General features: G+C 55.1%; 1 protein-coding gene across 1 annotated transcript in view; it reads right to left on the reverse strand.

Annotated features, from left to right (window-relative positions):
• Positions 1-16,460, reverse strand: part of IGFBP7 (insulin like growth factor binding protein 7) — an 81,211-nt gene extending 64,751 nt beyond the window's left edge. The window contains exon 1 of the mRNA XM_065405606.1: positions 16,046-16,460. Coding sequence (XP_065261678.1) covers positions 16,046-16,460 — 415 coding nt within the window. The remainder of the gene's footprint in view (positions 1-16,045) is intronic.
• Positions 16,461-17,120: the final 660 nt, after the last annotated feature.

Below are 17,120 nucleotides of genomic sequence, written 5' to 3' on the forward strand. Positions count from 1 at the left end.
TGAGCCAAAAAGGGCACATTACTTGATAAAAACGTGTTAAAGGATAACAAGAGCAGAAGTCCCAAAGGATTACATATTTCTAGCTGGGTGTTTGGCAAGCATAAATTGGCAAAAAGTCTGTCTGTAACCAAATGAACCCTTGAGAGGTTATCCTTTTTATCTTTCTCCACAGCATTCATAGTTTATTAGAAAACTGCATATGTTCATTAATGGCAAAACAGAATATTTCTTCTGATGACTGAAAAGAGTTGGTATGTGTTACTCTAGATTTATTTTAAAAAGTGAGTGCTTAGTTTTACTAGCTCTTCTATCTTTGGGAGAGAGTTTTAAATATAAATAAAGACAAATAACGAAAAAAATGCCTTCCCTTCCCTCCTCAAGTCCAAAACCCTCACACTTTATTCCTATCACAATCTCATTGATTAGTTGTTTGCTTGGCTCTGATCACCACAGAGCCAGAGTATCAGAAGTGCTCAGCCCCCACAACCGGGGTCAGATTATCATAAGCGCTCAGCTCCCATTTCTACTCAAAGGGAGTTGCTGAGCCCCTTTGGAAAACTGGCCAATAATGTCAGGGTCAATGTACGTGGCAGATTGAGGCAACTCCTATATACAGAGAGCTAATGTCTGGCAACTCCTCACACAGCACCAAGGGTTTGTGTGGTCCCACTGACCTTAAGAGGACGCCTTGTGTGATTGATTTAATCAGGCTTTGGCCTTCCCTGAGCAATGATTTACACATGGCTACGGATGGCCAGTCCCCCTTCCAGTGAAATAACCCAGGGGTTCTCAAACTGTGGGTCAGGACCCCAAAGTGGGTCATGACCCCATTTTAATGGGGTCATCAGGACTGGCTTAGACTTGCTGGGGCATGGGGCCGAAGCCTGAGCCCCACCACTTGGGGCCGAAGCGGAAGCCCGAGGGCTTTAGCCCTGGGCACTGGGGCTCAGATTACAGGCCCCCTGTCTGGGACTAAAGCCCTTGGGCTTTGACTTTAGCCCCCCCCCCCCCCCACACACACACCTGGGGGCAGGGCTCAGGCTTCAGTCCTCCCTCCTGGGGTCATACAGTAATTGCTGTTGTCAGAAGGGGGTCACGGTGCAATGAAGTTTGAGAACCCCTGAAATAACCAATGGAAGAGCTGTCATGGGATCTGATGGGAACGGGAGCAGGGCCCACCTTTTTGATGATAAGTATATTTGCACAGTGCCATCCAGCTCTGAGTGAAAACAGCTCCATAAGAGAAACTATGAAAAAGAGTAAAAGCTATTAGTGTTTTCTGACTGTTGATTAGCTGGGAGCTGGACTCTGCTCTCTGGCTCACTGCATGTTACACCAGCCTAACTCAGTGTTACCTGACCTCAAGTGCATTGAAAAGAAGGAATTTCTGCTGCCTGCCTACTTCATGTAATTTCAAAGCATGGGGCAGAGGCGAGCATTTATTTTGCTCCAAAATGTGCTCGTGGCTGGGGAGGACTAATACCACACAGTGGTATGACAGTATATTCTTACAGTATATTTAGCATCAGGATTCATGAGAGCAGGAATTAGGGCATGATCCTGCACCTATTAAAATAAATGACAAAACTCCCATGGAACTGGGTCCTTCGTTGGATCATGTTTGCACTTCTGCCCCATCACAGTTTCAGTATACGGCCGCTACCATGCGCAGATTGGAATAGCAGGGGGACAGCAGAAGCATGGAGCAGAGGAGACACACAACACAGGGACACGAACCCTCACAGTATCAATTGCAAGATGTCTCAGAGTGCAGCGACAGCAAACACAGCTCTGGCTCTGCTATTCTATTCAGCCAAGCAGCGAGTGACTTTGAAGCAGGGCACACAAAGCGTTATTCTGATGATGCAAGAGCAGTGTTGAATCCTGGATGGCTAGGCTAGTGAGTGATTTTAGATTATCTTTGTGAATGATGACTTACTGGGCTGTCAGTAGCATTAATACCTAGTGGGGTTCTGTCACACAGTTGTGTGTGGACTTCAATGCTGCCATGTCTTTGAGGGAGCTGCGCTGCCATGAGGAGAGGAGAAGCCCAGTGCAATATGAAGGGCCAGGCTCCATGGGATTGGGAGCAGAGCACTTCCTGGCTCCAAAGCTCTAGAAGGTTATGTTCCTCTAAACTTCTCCCAAAAGAGCAAACCTGGGAAGGTGAACCTCTGTTTACTGAATTTTGTCCCCCACTCTCGCCTGTTTTATCACAGGAGAGCATGATACTGGCCAGGCTGATGCAGATTCAGTTCTCTGTCCCTGCAGCTGCTTAGCATGGTTCCAGTGAGGGTTATTTCCATTCTTGTTCCTCACACAACATTTTCAGTTTCATTTGACTTAAAAGCAGGAAACATCAGTCTCTCTGGAAATAAATTTTCTACACAACTTAGCTACTTTAGCACAAAGAATACAACTCATCAGACAACTACTGGACATTGTTGCACTACAAACTTCAGATTACAGGATTTTAGAAAACAAGCAACACAGAGACATAGTCCCAAGGACAAGGTCAGGGGAAATTATACAGACTCAAGTGTTGGCTTTTTCCTTTTGTTGTCCAAGAAGTAAGAAATGTCAAAGTACTCCCTAGTTGCTGAAGGGGATCTCACTGTAAGCAAAAGCTTCAATCATAGCTGCAATACACACAACACTGATGAATATGGAAAGCTCAGCTGGGCATGTATTTTGTCAACTTTGTCAACTAGCATTTTAATAAACTTTTATTCCCTTAGAAATAAATCCACGGTGAAAATATGTGCATCTTAAAAAGTATTTTGCATGTTAAAACTTATGTAACCCTCTCTATAAGAAGATCTTTGTTTCCAAGTTATTTTACCAGGTCTGCACATAATCTCTTGTGAAATCCAGAATAAGTATTCAAGTGCATTGCCCATGCACTTCAAACACTGAATATTCTAATAGATGCTATTGTGAAATTGATCTTTATCACACACACACAAAATCCAGCCATGTAGCAAAAATGGAAGTGCGTTTGTGAAATTTTCTTCTGCTGTGGTTATAAAGGGTACTCAGCATCTCCACAGAACAGGAGTATTCAAAGGCAAAGATGCAAGAAATTCAAACAGTATTTGCTTGGGCATGTTTGGGGAAGTAATTTAATCTTATCATGCTTGTGCTGTTTTGAGTAAATAAAGGCTGACCCTGCATCAACCAGTATGGCAGGCAGAGGGGAACAGAGACCTTTTAAATGCCCACTGGGAAGCACAAAATGCAAACCCTGTTACATAAGAGCAGGGTCCCAAATCCTGCCACCATTAGCACACATGGCTAGTTCCTGCTCCCCCAGTGCAAGAGGAAAAATGGGATGTGGTGTGGGAGCAGAGTAGATGAGGGTGAGCTTCCTCATCCTGGAGGCTAAGTATGGTGCACAGGGGGCATTTTATTTAAACTCTATTGGCCCTGCCCACTGGAAGGGGTAACAGGAGATGGGCACCCGAGAGTACTGCTGGCACTTGCGCTGGTGGCATCTCTTTCTCTCTCACACATCTCCCCCCAAGACCTAGTTTTTACCCATCGCAGGTGGACATTCGCTCAGATTGTATCATTTGTTCTATATGAGTGTTTAGCAACACAAGGTTCTCCTGCTGTGGGTGCTGCTCCTCCATTCCCTTCACCTCTATCTCTACCTCCGATTAAAACTCTTCCTTCTCACTTTATGGCTCTACAGAGCTTTTCCCAGCCTACATCACCACCTTTGCTTTCCCTGCCCTTGTGCCTACACTTCCTCCTCCAATGCCCCTATTTTAGTTTTTAAATGCTATGTATATTTAAACAAAATAGGAAAAAATAAATCCCAAATTCCATTTAAAAATAAAATCAATCAACATCCACTGTAGTAAACATGTTTTTCTGGACTGCTACTCTCTGAGATTTCCAAGACGTTTTCACTTGCTTACAGCTTTATGAAATATGTGGCATGACTACAACATTTCAGTGAATGAACAAACAAGCAGAAGCAGTGAGACACAATAGTGTTCAGTCTGCCATAATGAAGATGCCTGAACTTTTGCACCACTCCTTCCTGCGGAAAATATACACAGCAACACGTGCTTAGAAGTGTTAAGAAGTTGTCATACAAATAATTTACCATAAAGGGGGTTTGTCTGGCCTCGTCCCTTAGCTGCACAGGATCTCCCACCCAGCTTTATAAGGGTGGGGGTGGGCCCCACCTTTGGCTACTGGGAAATTGGAAAGCCAAAGATTTTGCCCTTTGGTGACCCCCCCCCATCACCATTACATCTTGCCTTCTCTCTGCCATTTGAAAAAGAATCAACATCAAATATATATATTTTAAATCAGGAAGAATATATGTCTCCTTTCTTTAGAGAAATGTGAACAATGATGGGCGCTGTCTTCTACAGGCTTGTCAGGACAGGACACACCTCTCTGTTGCTCCTCCATATCAGGCAGTCATGAGCTTAAGCCCATCACAAACATTCCTTGGAGAGATGCACATCTCACCTCCATGGGGAGACCAGTAATCCATCCAGCAGAAAGGTCTGCCTACTGAGGAAGCACCAAGGAATGGCTATCGCAGCACCACAGTAGAAAGGACAATAAACTCTCCTCCCATCATCCATGACGACTAATAACAGCCATTCGGTCTGTCCCCATGACTGCAATGTAAATGGAAACCATGTAAAGGCTCCTGCAGAGGCACTGGTAAGGTACTTGTATAGGCTCAGTGATCCATCCTCAGATATAGTTTTTAAACTAAAAGATCACGCATAACTAGCCATTTAATAACAGCAGCCCCAGATGTGCACCAATTTGGGTCACTTCTTTAAGGGTGTGGCGGGACGATGACTCACCAGTGCAGTGCCTCCTGCTGGTCGTCCAGGGAATTAGCTCTTCCAGCCCAGAGCGCCCTCTGCAGGCCGGTGTCTCGCCTGCCGCTGCCCCCTGTGTCCCTCCCGGAGCCCCTCTATGTCAGGGTTCTGCCCCCAGCAGTAACCCCCAATCTGGGTCTCCCCACCCAGGGAAACCCCCAACCCCCTATCCCCACCTTGCCTCAGTGGCTACTGCCAGTCACCATCTCACCCCCGCTCACTGGGGCCGACGGCAGTCTGTAAACCACTCATCATCGGCAAGGGGGGGTTGGACCAGCTGCCTCTGCCTGTCACTGAACTGCCCCTCTGCAGCCCCAGTACCTTTTGTAGGCCTTTAACAAGGCCTGCAGCCTGGGGTTTTACTAGGCTGGAGCTCCCCAGCTCCCAGGCAGCCAGGTCCTTCTCTCTCTACAGCTAGAGAGAAACAGTGTCCCCTTCTGGCCCACCGCCCTCTTATAAGGGCCAGCTGGGCGCTGATTGCTCTGGCTACAGCTGTGGCTGCTTTCCCAATCAGCCCAGCTTTTCCCCTGCCACAGCCCTCTCCCAGGGCTGTTTTAAGCCCTTCAGGGCAGGAGCAGGGTAACTACCCCACTAAACAGGGTCGTCTTTGTCCTTTTATCTTCCGCAGCCGACCGGCCAGCTCCACTGTCTATGCCAGCTATTGGCCTTTACCCTCCTCAGCAACATCAGAGGCCAATAGCTAGCATGAATAGCTCCCCCTCTGCCTGTAGGCTCTGGTCCTTCTTCAGTTCCTCCCTGGGTGACTGATGTGGGTCAACCATGTCAGGAGGCTACAGAGACTTTGGGTGACATTCACCCCAGTGCAGAAGCCCCACAAAAGGTCTAGGCATCAATTAAGCCCTCTTTCAAGGTATTAAGTGGGACATGATTGGTGCACAAGTCTATGCTGACCCCTGGCACCAGGGTGAATTTCCCCCTTTCCCCAGCATGTTCAGAGGAATCCCTCAGCATCTTTCTCAAGTGCCCAATTGCCATACTGATAGTCCAGAATCTGGGCACTATCTGGGGGAGGAGCGATGCTGCGGAAAGCCTTATGAGGAACGTTCAAAGGATGCTGACTAGAGGTGAATCTCTCCCTCCCCAAGCACAGTAAACAGCTCATGTTGCTCCAGAGCACTGGAGGTCCATGGGGCTCCCATGTGACCTCACAGAACATGGTGATCATAGCTGATGATAAGCCCTGACTGGTGACAGCCTGCATACTCCAAATGTGATGGAAACGAAGGATGGCTCAGTGGTTAGGGCACTGATTTGAGAGATCCAGGTTCAATTCCCTGCTCTATCACCTAAATACCATTGAGGATTTTGGCCTTACTCTCTCCATGCCTTGGTTTCCCCATCTGTAAAATGGGGATGATAATACAACAGGGGTATTGTGAAGATCAGTACCATATAACATTCATAAGACGCTTGGATATGGCAATGGGGGCCATAAAAGTTGCTTAGCTGGAATGTTTTCTCGAAATCCATGGCTGACTATCCAAACCTCAGAACCCACTGCATTTAAAGTTCTGGATGCCTTAGAATTTGTTGTTTAAGATCCCGAGTGAGTGCAGGAGAATATAAACAGTTTACAACTGAGCACAATCACCTGCTGCAACTGCCTGATAAAACTGTAATCTCAACATCATCTTCCAAACAAGTCCATTCACTTAAACCAAGTTATCAACAGCAAGTTTTTCCAGAATGGCCAGAGCCAGTTTCAATGTTGCCCTGTGACTCCTTTGTACCCACCAAGCAGCCACATAGGCACCATGTCAACTTCCCCAGCATAGGAGCCCTTTGGCATTACATGGAGAATAGCTCTGTCCTTCCCCACACAGAAGCCTCTGACAAAGTCAAGAGCAGGAGTGGGCATGGCCGAGGTGCGCCCAGTAATTCTGTTCATTGTAGCAGGGGTGCAAGGTAGGGTGGTCCTGAGGTAGCCCCAATGGAGGTGGCACAAACTGCTGCCCTTGTGCTGGTACTAGGTCTGGGGCAGGGATGAATTCAACTCTTCAAGGAAAGGGATCTACGGTATTCTTTTTGTACAGTTTGTAAAGTACCATTTACAGCGCTATAGAGGAAATATAGAGTACATAGCGTAAACGTATGGTGCTCATGCTTTACTCTTCTCTTTTAGTTTCAGAAGCTCCAGAAGCACATTGAGTTTCACAAGATGTTCTTGGCTTGAAATGTGGGAAGCAAGAGGAGGAAGTGGGGGATGATAACCCTAACGCACTTTGGTTATGAAAACATCCTTCCAGCAAAATGGGATTCGAGTTTCAGTTCTGTCCTTGAGATGTGTCTAAAACAGTATGCCACTCCATTCCTCCCTGTCAAAAACAGTCCATTGGTTGTGGTACCTGAGGACAGCTTAGAAGCTAGGATTCCTATCAATGGCACTGCTGCAGAGATTTTTTCGGGTAGCATTTTCTCAAAGCAAAAGCTTCAGCACTGCACATAATTACAGCACTGCTGATTTGGAACACTCTAAAGGGAAAGAGGATATTAAGAATACTGGCACATGCTTCCAGTGGCTAGTGGGAAAGCCATCTTATTAATTATGCAGGGCTTTAGTTTCTGCAGCTGTTCCTGAGGCCTCTCAAAGCAAACAATAATTTCACTTAAATGAACCCACTTGTTTAAGCTTTGATTCAAACAAGTTGGGACAGAATTTTTGTGGTTTTGACAGCCTTCTATAGCATCTGCATCTAAATAGCTTGGGTATTTGGAAAGCCCCTGTGCAGGAAAGCCCCAGCTTTTGTGAAACCTTGTGTAGGAATGTCGGGGTCAGGGAAGCAGATGGTGGTAGGTGGTTGGGAAAATTCACTCAAGGCATGAAAAGCCAGGTTAGATGGTTCCACGTCAGCCAGAGCCCAACAGAGAGCAGCTGATGCAAAGCTCTGGTGGCTTCATTTCTGAGGCTGTGTGTAGTTCTGTGACATGGCAAGCCTTCCCCATGTTTCTTGCTCCCTATTCAGGAGATTCCATGTGTCTCATAGTGTCCTAAAAACCCACTTAAGGTGGTCTGAGGTCCACTTTGCTTTTTAATTAGTGTCCCAATGAACCAGATTTTCAATATTTATGAGACTAGCTTTACACATCTTGGGCGTGATTTTTAAAAATGTGCACCAGTGGGTGCTCAGCCCTTCTAAAAGTAAAGTTGGTCACTCCAAAATTTAAGCACCCAAAATTACAGGTCATATTTTTAAAATGTTGGCCCTAACATGCAAAATGCTTTACCCTCTTGTTAACAAGTTACATGGCTAAAGCTTTTTGCATTCATTTGAGAATATACCTCAAATTGCTGACATTGGACCAGATCCAAAGTCTGCTGACATGCACCAACTTCACTGGGCTTTGGATAAGACCCATAAGGTACGCTAATATAGGAAATATCAACTGACGTTTTCAATGCTACAATCGGCTCTTAAGTTATGTGGAATAAGACTGTTTCAAACTACATTTGCAACTATCCTTTTGGCTCTTGCTATATGTAACTATGATTCCAGAATGATTTCCCCTTTTTATATTGTGTATATTGAAGTGCTCAACACACAATTTATTTTCATAAAATTACCAAGAGAAATTAGACAACATCCACGGAGTACATAATTCATACAACAACATGATTTTTTCAATTTTCTCTGCTGATCTTTGGATTTTGATTGTGATCATTAAATCCTTTATAGATGATCAACATCAGGTTTCTTAAGCAAAACAACTAAAAATATTCTTCTGAAACACGTTATCAGCAACATTAGCATATGTTCTGCAGTCGATACTATATTACCCAGTTAAATACATATCACATTTAAAAGCAACAAATTCCCTTGAAAAAGAGTTTATTGCTTTAGCTTTTCCCCCCAAGCTTGTAACTAAACTATGAATGATCTGATATTAGCTTTCCACTTAAAATCATTGTAATAATTCAGAAAAATACTACTTGTAGTGTTAGTTTAGTTGACTTATTTTGATTATTTGCATTCTTCTTGGGATTTCTGAAGATCCTGCTGTAAAATAGGTAATAATTCATCTAGTTTACATTGACAGTTAGTTGGGGGGAGAAGGAACAGAGAAGAAGTGAGCTAATTGCAACTTTGTCCCTCCCATTTGCACCCCATACCAGGTGCTACAGGATAGTTTTAGTACAAAAGATTAGGAAGCGGACAATCAAATTACTGTATTAGATTCCATTATATACATTAACAAAAAGAATGAATGGCTTAGTCTTATCTGAATTTGTGGACTGAGAACAGTCCACAGACCGAATCATGTAGGCTACTGGGGAAAAACCCAAAAACAAACAAACAAAAAAACCCCATGAAAACAAAACAAAACCCTGCTAAGAAACCATAGAAAAGCTACTATACCACGCCAAACTGAGCTTGCTTTGGGAAGCAGCATCCCATTGTTTGTACTGATGGTTCGTTCATTTTTAAAAATAACTACTATACAGATCGGTAACTTGGCGGGGGGGTGGGGGGGGGGGAATGATGAAAATGTATGCCCAGGAATGAATGTAGGTGAAATGAAATCTCTTGGACTCTGGTGCTACACAGGACATTTGAATCCCCATCTTTCTCTGACTAGGACTTTCATGAATAATTCCCCTCTTCACTACTCTTCCCCTAGCCCACTACCTACATGCACCCAAGATCTCCAATACAGAGATTCCATCATACACCATCATAGGATAAATTCGCTGATGTCCAGGGGAGGGAACAGGGCATTAATCCAACTCCAAGTAGTTCTTGTCTGTCTACTGGCAAAAACAGGGTCCCTTGGACAGTGCCGCCATTGGTAGTAACAGCAGAAGCAATGGTGAAGGCAGGTATCTGGTGGGTTTGGGCAGGTTTAGACAACACTTGAGCCCTGTCTATGCTACTACTGGTGGAGCTACAATGGGGGTGAATTAAGTATTCTATTTTTGCCACCGCATACATCTGTGTTAGATTAGATCTTGTCTGAGAAGATTTTGGGATCTCTCCCACCATTGCTCTAACTAGTGTACACACAGCCAGAGACCCAGCACTAAGTTAATGCCTGAGGAATATGCATTGAAAACCATCCCAAGAACACAGCTCCTGGGAAATGTCCTGGGAAGGCCTGGCATTGATGCATCAATAACACTTGCCCTGCAGTGCAAACCGGCCTCACCACTGCACCAGGAGCCCAAAGCTGGGATCCCAGCTGAGCTTTTCAGCTCAGCAAGCTTGCTAAAGATGTTCAGAATGTGTCTCCTCATGCACCCCTCTGCCCCAGGCCGGTCCACAATCCCTGGCAGCCCCTTATGCCCTGGCCAACATCCTCCGACCAGAACCACTGAGAAACTCAGCCCTTCATAGCCCCATCAGTCTTCCATGATCCTACACAATTCAGCTCCTAGTGACCCCACACAGAGCCCCTTGCCCCCGGGCAACTCAGCTCCTAGTGACCCCGCACAGCGCCCCATGCCCCCGGGGCAACTCAGCTCCTAGTGACCCCACACAGCGCCCCATGCCCCCGGGCAACTCAGCTCCTAGTGACCCCGCACAGCGCCCCCTGCCCCCGGGGCAACTCAGCTCCTAGTGACTCCGCACAGCGCCCCCTGCCCCCGGGGCAACTCAGCTCCTAGTGACCCCGCACAGCGCCCCATGCCCCCGGGCAACTCAGCTCCTAGTGACCCCGCACAGCGCCCCCTGCCCCCGGGGCAACTCAGCTCCTAGTGACCCCGCACAGCGCCCCCTGCCCCCTGCCAACTCAGCTCCTAGTGACCCCACACAGAGCCCCCTGCCCCCGGGCAACTCAGCTCCTAGTGACCCCGCACAGAGCCCCATGCCCCCGGGCAACTCAGCTCCTAGTGACCCCGCACAGCGCCCCCTGCCCCCTGCCAACTCAGCTCCTAGTGACCCCGCACAGCGCCCCCTGCCCCCGGGCAACTCAGCTCCTAGTGACCCCACACAGAGCCCCATGCCCCCGGGCAACTCAGCTCCTAGTGATCCCGCACAGCGCCCCCTGCCAACTCAGCTCCTAGTGACCCCGCACAGCGCCCCCTGCCCCCGGGCAACTCAGCTCCTAGTGACCCCGCACAGCGCCCCCTGCCCCCTCAGCTCCTAGTGACCCCACACAGAGCCCCATGCCCCCGGGCAACTCAGCTCCTAGTGACCCCGCACAGCGCCCCCTGCCAACTCAGCTCCTAGTGACCCCACACAGAGCCCCCTGCCCCCGGGCAACTCAGCTCCTAGTGACCCCGCACAGCGCCCCCTGCCCCCGGGCAACTCAGCTCCTAGTGACCCCGCACAGAGCCCCCTGCCAACTCAGCTCCTAGTGACCCCGCACAGCGCCCCCTGCCAACTCAGCTCCTAGTGACCCCACACAGAGCCCCATGCCCCCGGGCAACTCAGCTCCTAGTGACCCCGCACAGCGCCCCCTGCCCCCGGGCAACTCAGCTCCTAGTGACCCCGCACAGGGCCCCCTGCCCCCTGCCAACTCAGCTCCTAGTTACCCCGCACAGCGCCCCCTGACCCCTGCCAACTCAGCTCCTAGTGACCCCACACAGAGCCCCCTGCCCCCGGGCAACTCAGCTCCTCGTGACCCCGCACAGCGCCCCCTGCCAAATCAGCTCCTAGTGACCCCGCACAGCCCCCCTGCCCCCGGGCAACTCAGCTCCTAGTGACCCCACACAGAGCCCCCTGCCCCCGGGCAACTCAGCTCCTAGTGACCCCACACAGAGCCCCCTGCCCCCGGGCAACTCAGCTCCTAGTGACCCCACACAGAGCCCCCTGCCCCCGGGGCAACTCAGCTCCTAGTGACCCCGCTCAGAGCCTCCTGCCAACTCAGCTCCTAGTGACCCCGCACAGAGCCCCCTGCCCCCGGGCAACTCAGCTCCTAGTGACCCCGCACAGCGCCCCCTGCCCCCGGGCAACTCAGCTCCTAGTGACCCCGCACAAAGCCCCCTGCCAACTCAGCTCCTAGTGACCCCGCACAGCGCCCCCTGCCCCCTGCCAACTCAGCTCCTAGTGACCCCACACAGCGCCCCCTGCCCCCGGGCAACTCAGCTCCTAGTGACCCCGCACAAAGCCCCTTGCCAACTCAGCTCCTAGTGACCCCACACAGAGCCCCATGCCCCCGGGCAACTCAGCTCCTAGTGACCCCGCACAGCGCCCCCTGCCCCCGGGCAACTCAGCTCCTAGTGACCCCGCACAGTGCCCCCTGCCCCCTGCCAACTCAGCTCCTAGTGACCTCGCACAGCGCCCCCTGCCAACTCAGCTCCTAGTGACCCCGCACAGCGCCCCCTGCCCCCGGGCAACTCAGCTCCTAGTGACCCCGCACAGCGCCCCCTGCCCACTCAGCTCCTAGTGACCCCACACAGAGCCCCCTGCCCCCGGGCAACTCAGCTCCTAGTGACCCCGCACAGCGCCCTTGCCCCCGGGCAACTCAGCTCCTAGTGACCCCGCACAGCGCCCCCTGCCAACTCAGCTCCTAGTGACCCCGCACAGAGCCCCCTGCCCCCTGCCAACTCAGCTCCTAGTGACCCCGCACAGCGCCCCCTGCCCCCTGCCAACTCAGCTCCTAGTGACCCCACACAGAGCCCCCTGCCCCCGGGCAACTCAGCTCCTAGTGACCCCGCACAGCGCCCCCTGCCAACTCAGCTCCTAGTGACCCCGCACAGCGCCCCCTGCCCCCAGGCAACTCAGCTCCTAGTGACCCCGCACAGCGCCCCCTGCCCCCTGCCAACTCAGCTCCTAGTGACCCCACACAGAGCCCCCTGCCCCCGGGCAACTCAGCTCCTAGTGACCCCACACAGAGCCCCCTGCCCCCGGGCAACTCAGCTCCTAGTGACCCCGCACAGAGCCCCCTGCCAACTCAGCTCCTAGTGACCCCGCACAGCCCCCCTGCCCCCGGGCAACTCAGCTCCTAGTGACCCCGCACAGCGCCCCCTGCCCCCGGGCAACTCAGCTCCTAGTGACCCCGCACAGCGCCCCCTGCCCTCGGGCAACTCAGCTCCTAGTGACCCCGCACAGCGCCCCCTGCCCCCGGGCAACTCAGCTCCTAGTGATCCCGCACAGAGCCCCCTGCCCCCGGGCAACTCAGCTCCTAGTTACCCCGCACAGCGCCCCCTGACCCCTGCCAACTCAGCTCCTAGTGACCCCACACAGAGCCCCCTGCCCCCGGGCAACTCAGCTCCTAGTGACCCCGCACAGCGCCCCCTGCCAAATCAGCTCCTAGTGACCCCGCACAGCCCCCCTGCCCCCGGGCAACTCAGCTCCTAGTGACCCCACACAGAGCCCCCTGCCCCCGGGCAACTCAGCTCCTAGTGACCCCACACAGAGCCCCCTGCCCCCGGGCAACTCAGCTCCTAGTGACCCCGCACAGAGCCCCCTGCCCCCGGGGCAACTCAGCTCCTAGTGACCCCGCTCAGAGCCTCCTGCCAACTCAGCTCCTAGTGACCCCGCACAGAGCCCCCTGCCCCCGGGCAACTCAGCTCCTAGTGACCCCGCACAGCGCCCCCTGCCCCCGGGCAACTCAGCTCCTAGTGACCCCGCACAAAGCCCCCTGCCAACTCAGCTCCTAGTGACCCCGCACAGCGCCCCCTGCCCCCTGCCAACTCAGCTCCTAGTGACCCCACACAGCGCCCCCTGCCCCCGGGCAACTCAGCTCCTAGTGACCCCGCACAAAGCCCCTTGCCAACTCAGCTCCTAGTGACCCCACACAGAGCCCCATGCCCCCGGGCAACTCAGCTCCTAGTGACCCCGCACAGCGCCCCCTGCCCCCGGGGCAACTCAGCTCCTAGTGACCCCGCACAGTGCCCCCTGCCCCCTGCCAACTCAGCTCCTAGTGACCCCACACAGAGCCCCCTGCCCCCGGGCAACTCAGCTCCTAGTGACCTCGCACAGCGCCCCCTGCCAACTCAGCTCCTAGTGACCCCGCACAGCGCCCCCTGCCCCCGGGCAACTCAGCTCCTAGTGACCCCGCACAGCGCCCCCTGCCCACTCAGCTCCTAGTGACCCCACACAGAGCCCCCTGCCCCCGGGCAACTCAGCTCCTAGTGACCCCACACAGAGCCCCCTGCCCCCGGGCAACTCAGCTCCTAGTGACCCCGCACAGAGCCCCCTGCCCCCGGGCAACTCAGCTCCTAGTGACCCCGCACAGAGCCCCCTGCCAACTCAGCTCTTAGTGACCCCGCACAGAGCCCCATGCCCCCGGGCAACTCAGCTCCTAGTGACCCCGCACAGCGCCCCCTGCCCCCGGGCAACTCAGCTCCTAGTGACCCCGCACAGCGCCCCCTGCCCCCTGCCAACTCAGCTCCTAGTGACCCCGCACAGAGCCCCCTGCCCCCTGCCAACTCAGCTCCTAGTGACCCCGCACAGCGCCCCCTGCCCCCTGCCAACTCAGCTCCTAGTGACCCCACACAGAGCCCCCTGCCCCCGGGCAACTCAGCTCCTAGTGACCCCGCACAGCGCCCCCTGCCAACTCAGCTCCTAGTGACCCCGCACAGCGCCCCCTGCCCCCAGGCAACTCAGCTCCTAGTGACCCCGCACAGCGCCCCCTGCCCCCTGCCAACTCAGCTCCTAGTGACCCCACACAGAGCCCCCTGCCCCCGGGCAACTCAGCTCCTAGTGACCCCACACAGAGCCCCCTGCCCCCGGGCAACTCAGCTCCTAGTGACCCCACACAGAGCCCCCTGCCCCCGGGCAACTCAGCTCCTAGTGACCCCGCACAGCGCCCCCTGCCCCCGGGCAACTCAGCTCCTAGTGACCCCACACAGAGCCCCCTGCCCCCGGGGCAACTCAGCTCCTAGTGACCCCGCACAGAGCCCCCTGCCAACTCAGCTCCAAGTGACCCCGCACAGCGCCCCCTGCCCCCGGGCAACTCAGCTCCTAGTGACCCCACACAGAGCCCCCTGCCCCCGGGGCAACTCAGCTCCTAGTGACCCCGCACAGAGCCCCCTGCCAACTCAGCTCCTAGTGACCCCGCACAGCCCCCCTGCCCCCGGGCAACTCAGCTCCTAGTGACCCCGCACAGCGCCCCCTGCCCCCGGGCAACTCAGCTCCTAGTGACCCCGCACAGCGCCCCCTGCCCTCGGGCAACTCAGTTCCTAGTGACCCCGCACAGCGCCCCCTGCCCCCGGGCAACTCAGCTCCTAGTGATCCCGCACAGAGCCCCCTGCCCCCGGGCAACTCAGCTCCTAGTGACCCCGCACAGCGCCCCCTGCCAACTCAGCTCCTAGTGACCCCGCACAGCGCCCCCTGCCCCCAGGCAACTCAGCTCCTAGTGACCCCGCACAGCGCCCCCTGCCCCCTGCCAACTCAGCTCCTAGTGACCCCACACAGAGCCCCCTGCCCCCGGGCAACTCAGCTCCTAGTGACCCCACACAGAGCCCCCTGCCCCCGGGCAACTCAGCTCCTAGTGACCCCACACAGAGCCCCCTGCCCCCGGGCAACTCAGCTCCTAGTGACCCCACACAGAGCCCCCTGCCCCCGGGCAACTCAGCTCCTAGTGACCCCACACAGAGCCCCCTGCCCCCGGGGCAACTCAGCTCCTAGTGACCCCGCACAGAGCCCCCTGCCAACTCAGCTCCTAGTGACCCCGCACAGCGCCCCCTGCCCCCGGGCAACTCAGCTCCTAGTGACCCCACACAGAGCCCCCTGCCCCCGGGGCAACTCAGCTCCTAGTGACCCCGCACAGCCCCCCTGCCCCCGGGCAACTCAGCTCCTAGTGACCCCGCACAGCGCCCCCTGCCCCCGGGCAACTCAGCTCCTAGTGACCCCGCACAGCGCCCCCTGCCCTCGGGCAACTCAGCTCCTAGTGACCCCGCACAGCGCCCCCTGCCCCCGGGCAACTCAGCTCCTAGTGATCCCGCACAGAGCCCCCTGCCCCCGGGCAACTCAGCTCCTAGTGACCCCGCACAGAGCCCCCTGCCCCCGGGCAACTCAGCTCCTAGTGATCCCGCACAGAGCCCCCTGCCCCCGGGCAACTCAGCTCCTAGTGACCCCGCACAGAGCCCCCTGCCCCCTGCCAACTCAGCTCCTAGTGACCCCGCACAGCGCCCCCTGCCCTCGGGCAACTCAGCTCCTAGTGACCCCGCACAGAGCCCCCTGCCAACTCAGCTCCTAGTGACCCCGCACAGCGCCCCCTGCTCCCGCCGTGACCCCGCACAGCGCCCCCTATCCGCGCCCCGGTACCTCAGCCCGCGCACGCACCTTGCTCGCAGGCCCCCTTGCGGCGCTGGCTGGGCCCGCGCTGGCCGCGGCGCTGGGCGCTGAGGGCGGCGGCGCGCAGGCGGCAGGCGCTGGGGTAGGTGACGCCGTCGCTGCCGCAGACGGGGTAGCGGCTCTTGCAGACGCACAGGGCGGGCGGCCCGGCGCGGCCCGGGCGGGGGGCGCACTCCAGCCCCGCGGCGCAGCGCGCGCCCGTCCCGCATGCCTCGCCCTCGCCGCGCGCGCAACGCCAGCAGCAGCCGCAGGCGTCCCGCGCGCGGCCCAGCGCGCAGCCCCGCAAGGGCAGCGCCGGGCACAGCGCCGGCAGGCAGGGCCCGCAGGCGGCGCCCGAAGGCACCTCGCCCGCGGCCGGGCGCGCCCCGAGCAGCAGCAGGCAGGCGCTGAGCAGCCGTAGCATGGCGCGGGACTGGACCGGACTGGAGCCGCCCGGCCGGGGCTCCCTCCACAAACCCCTCCCTCCGCCCACCCCGGAGCCTGCAGACCCCCCCGACAGCCGCAGGGGTCCGCCCCTCGCCCCCACAGCCGGGCGGGCGTGGGAGCAGGCAGCGCTGTCCGAGCCCCAGGTAGGGCTGCCCCCCAGCAGTGTCCCCACGGGCAGCTGTTGCGTGTCAGCAGGTGAGGGAGACCCTAGGCGCAGGTGTGAGGAGCTGATGGCTTTTATCGGACCAGCTTCTGCTGGTGAGCTAGCCCCGCGCTGGAGCTCTACGGAGCTCGGCCTCTGTGTAACACCAAGGCTTGTCTCTCTCACCAACAGAAGTTGGTCCAGTAAAAGATAATGAACTGCCTCACCTTGTCCGTGTAATGTCCTGGGCCCGCAGGACTACACCACCGCCATTGCATATAGCAGATAAGGAAGGCATTTACATTCATCCCAACCCAAGGGGCCAGCCCTGGCTGTTCATCTGAATGAGGTAGCGTGCCCCTCTCCCAGGGGAAAGATCAGTGTGAGAGCATCACTGGCCGCCTTAGCGTGGGAACAACACAGCAGCTGCACATAACTCCGGGGTGGTCACCTGCTCTTCATTAAACTTCATTGGCTTCACAACAGAAACCAGTG

Source organism: Emys orbicularis, chromosome 5, assembly GCF_028017835.1.
Source record: "Emys orbicularis isolate rEmyOrb1 chromosome 5, rEmyOrb1.hap1, whole genome shotgun sequence".
Classification (NCBI taxonomy): domain Eukaryota; kingdom Metazoa; phylum Chordata; order Testudines; family Emydidae; genus Emys; species Emys orbicularis.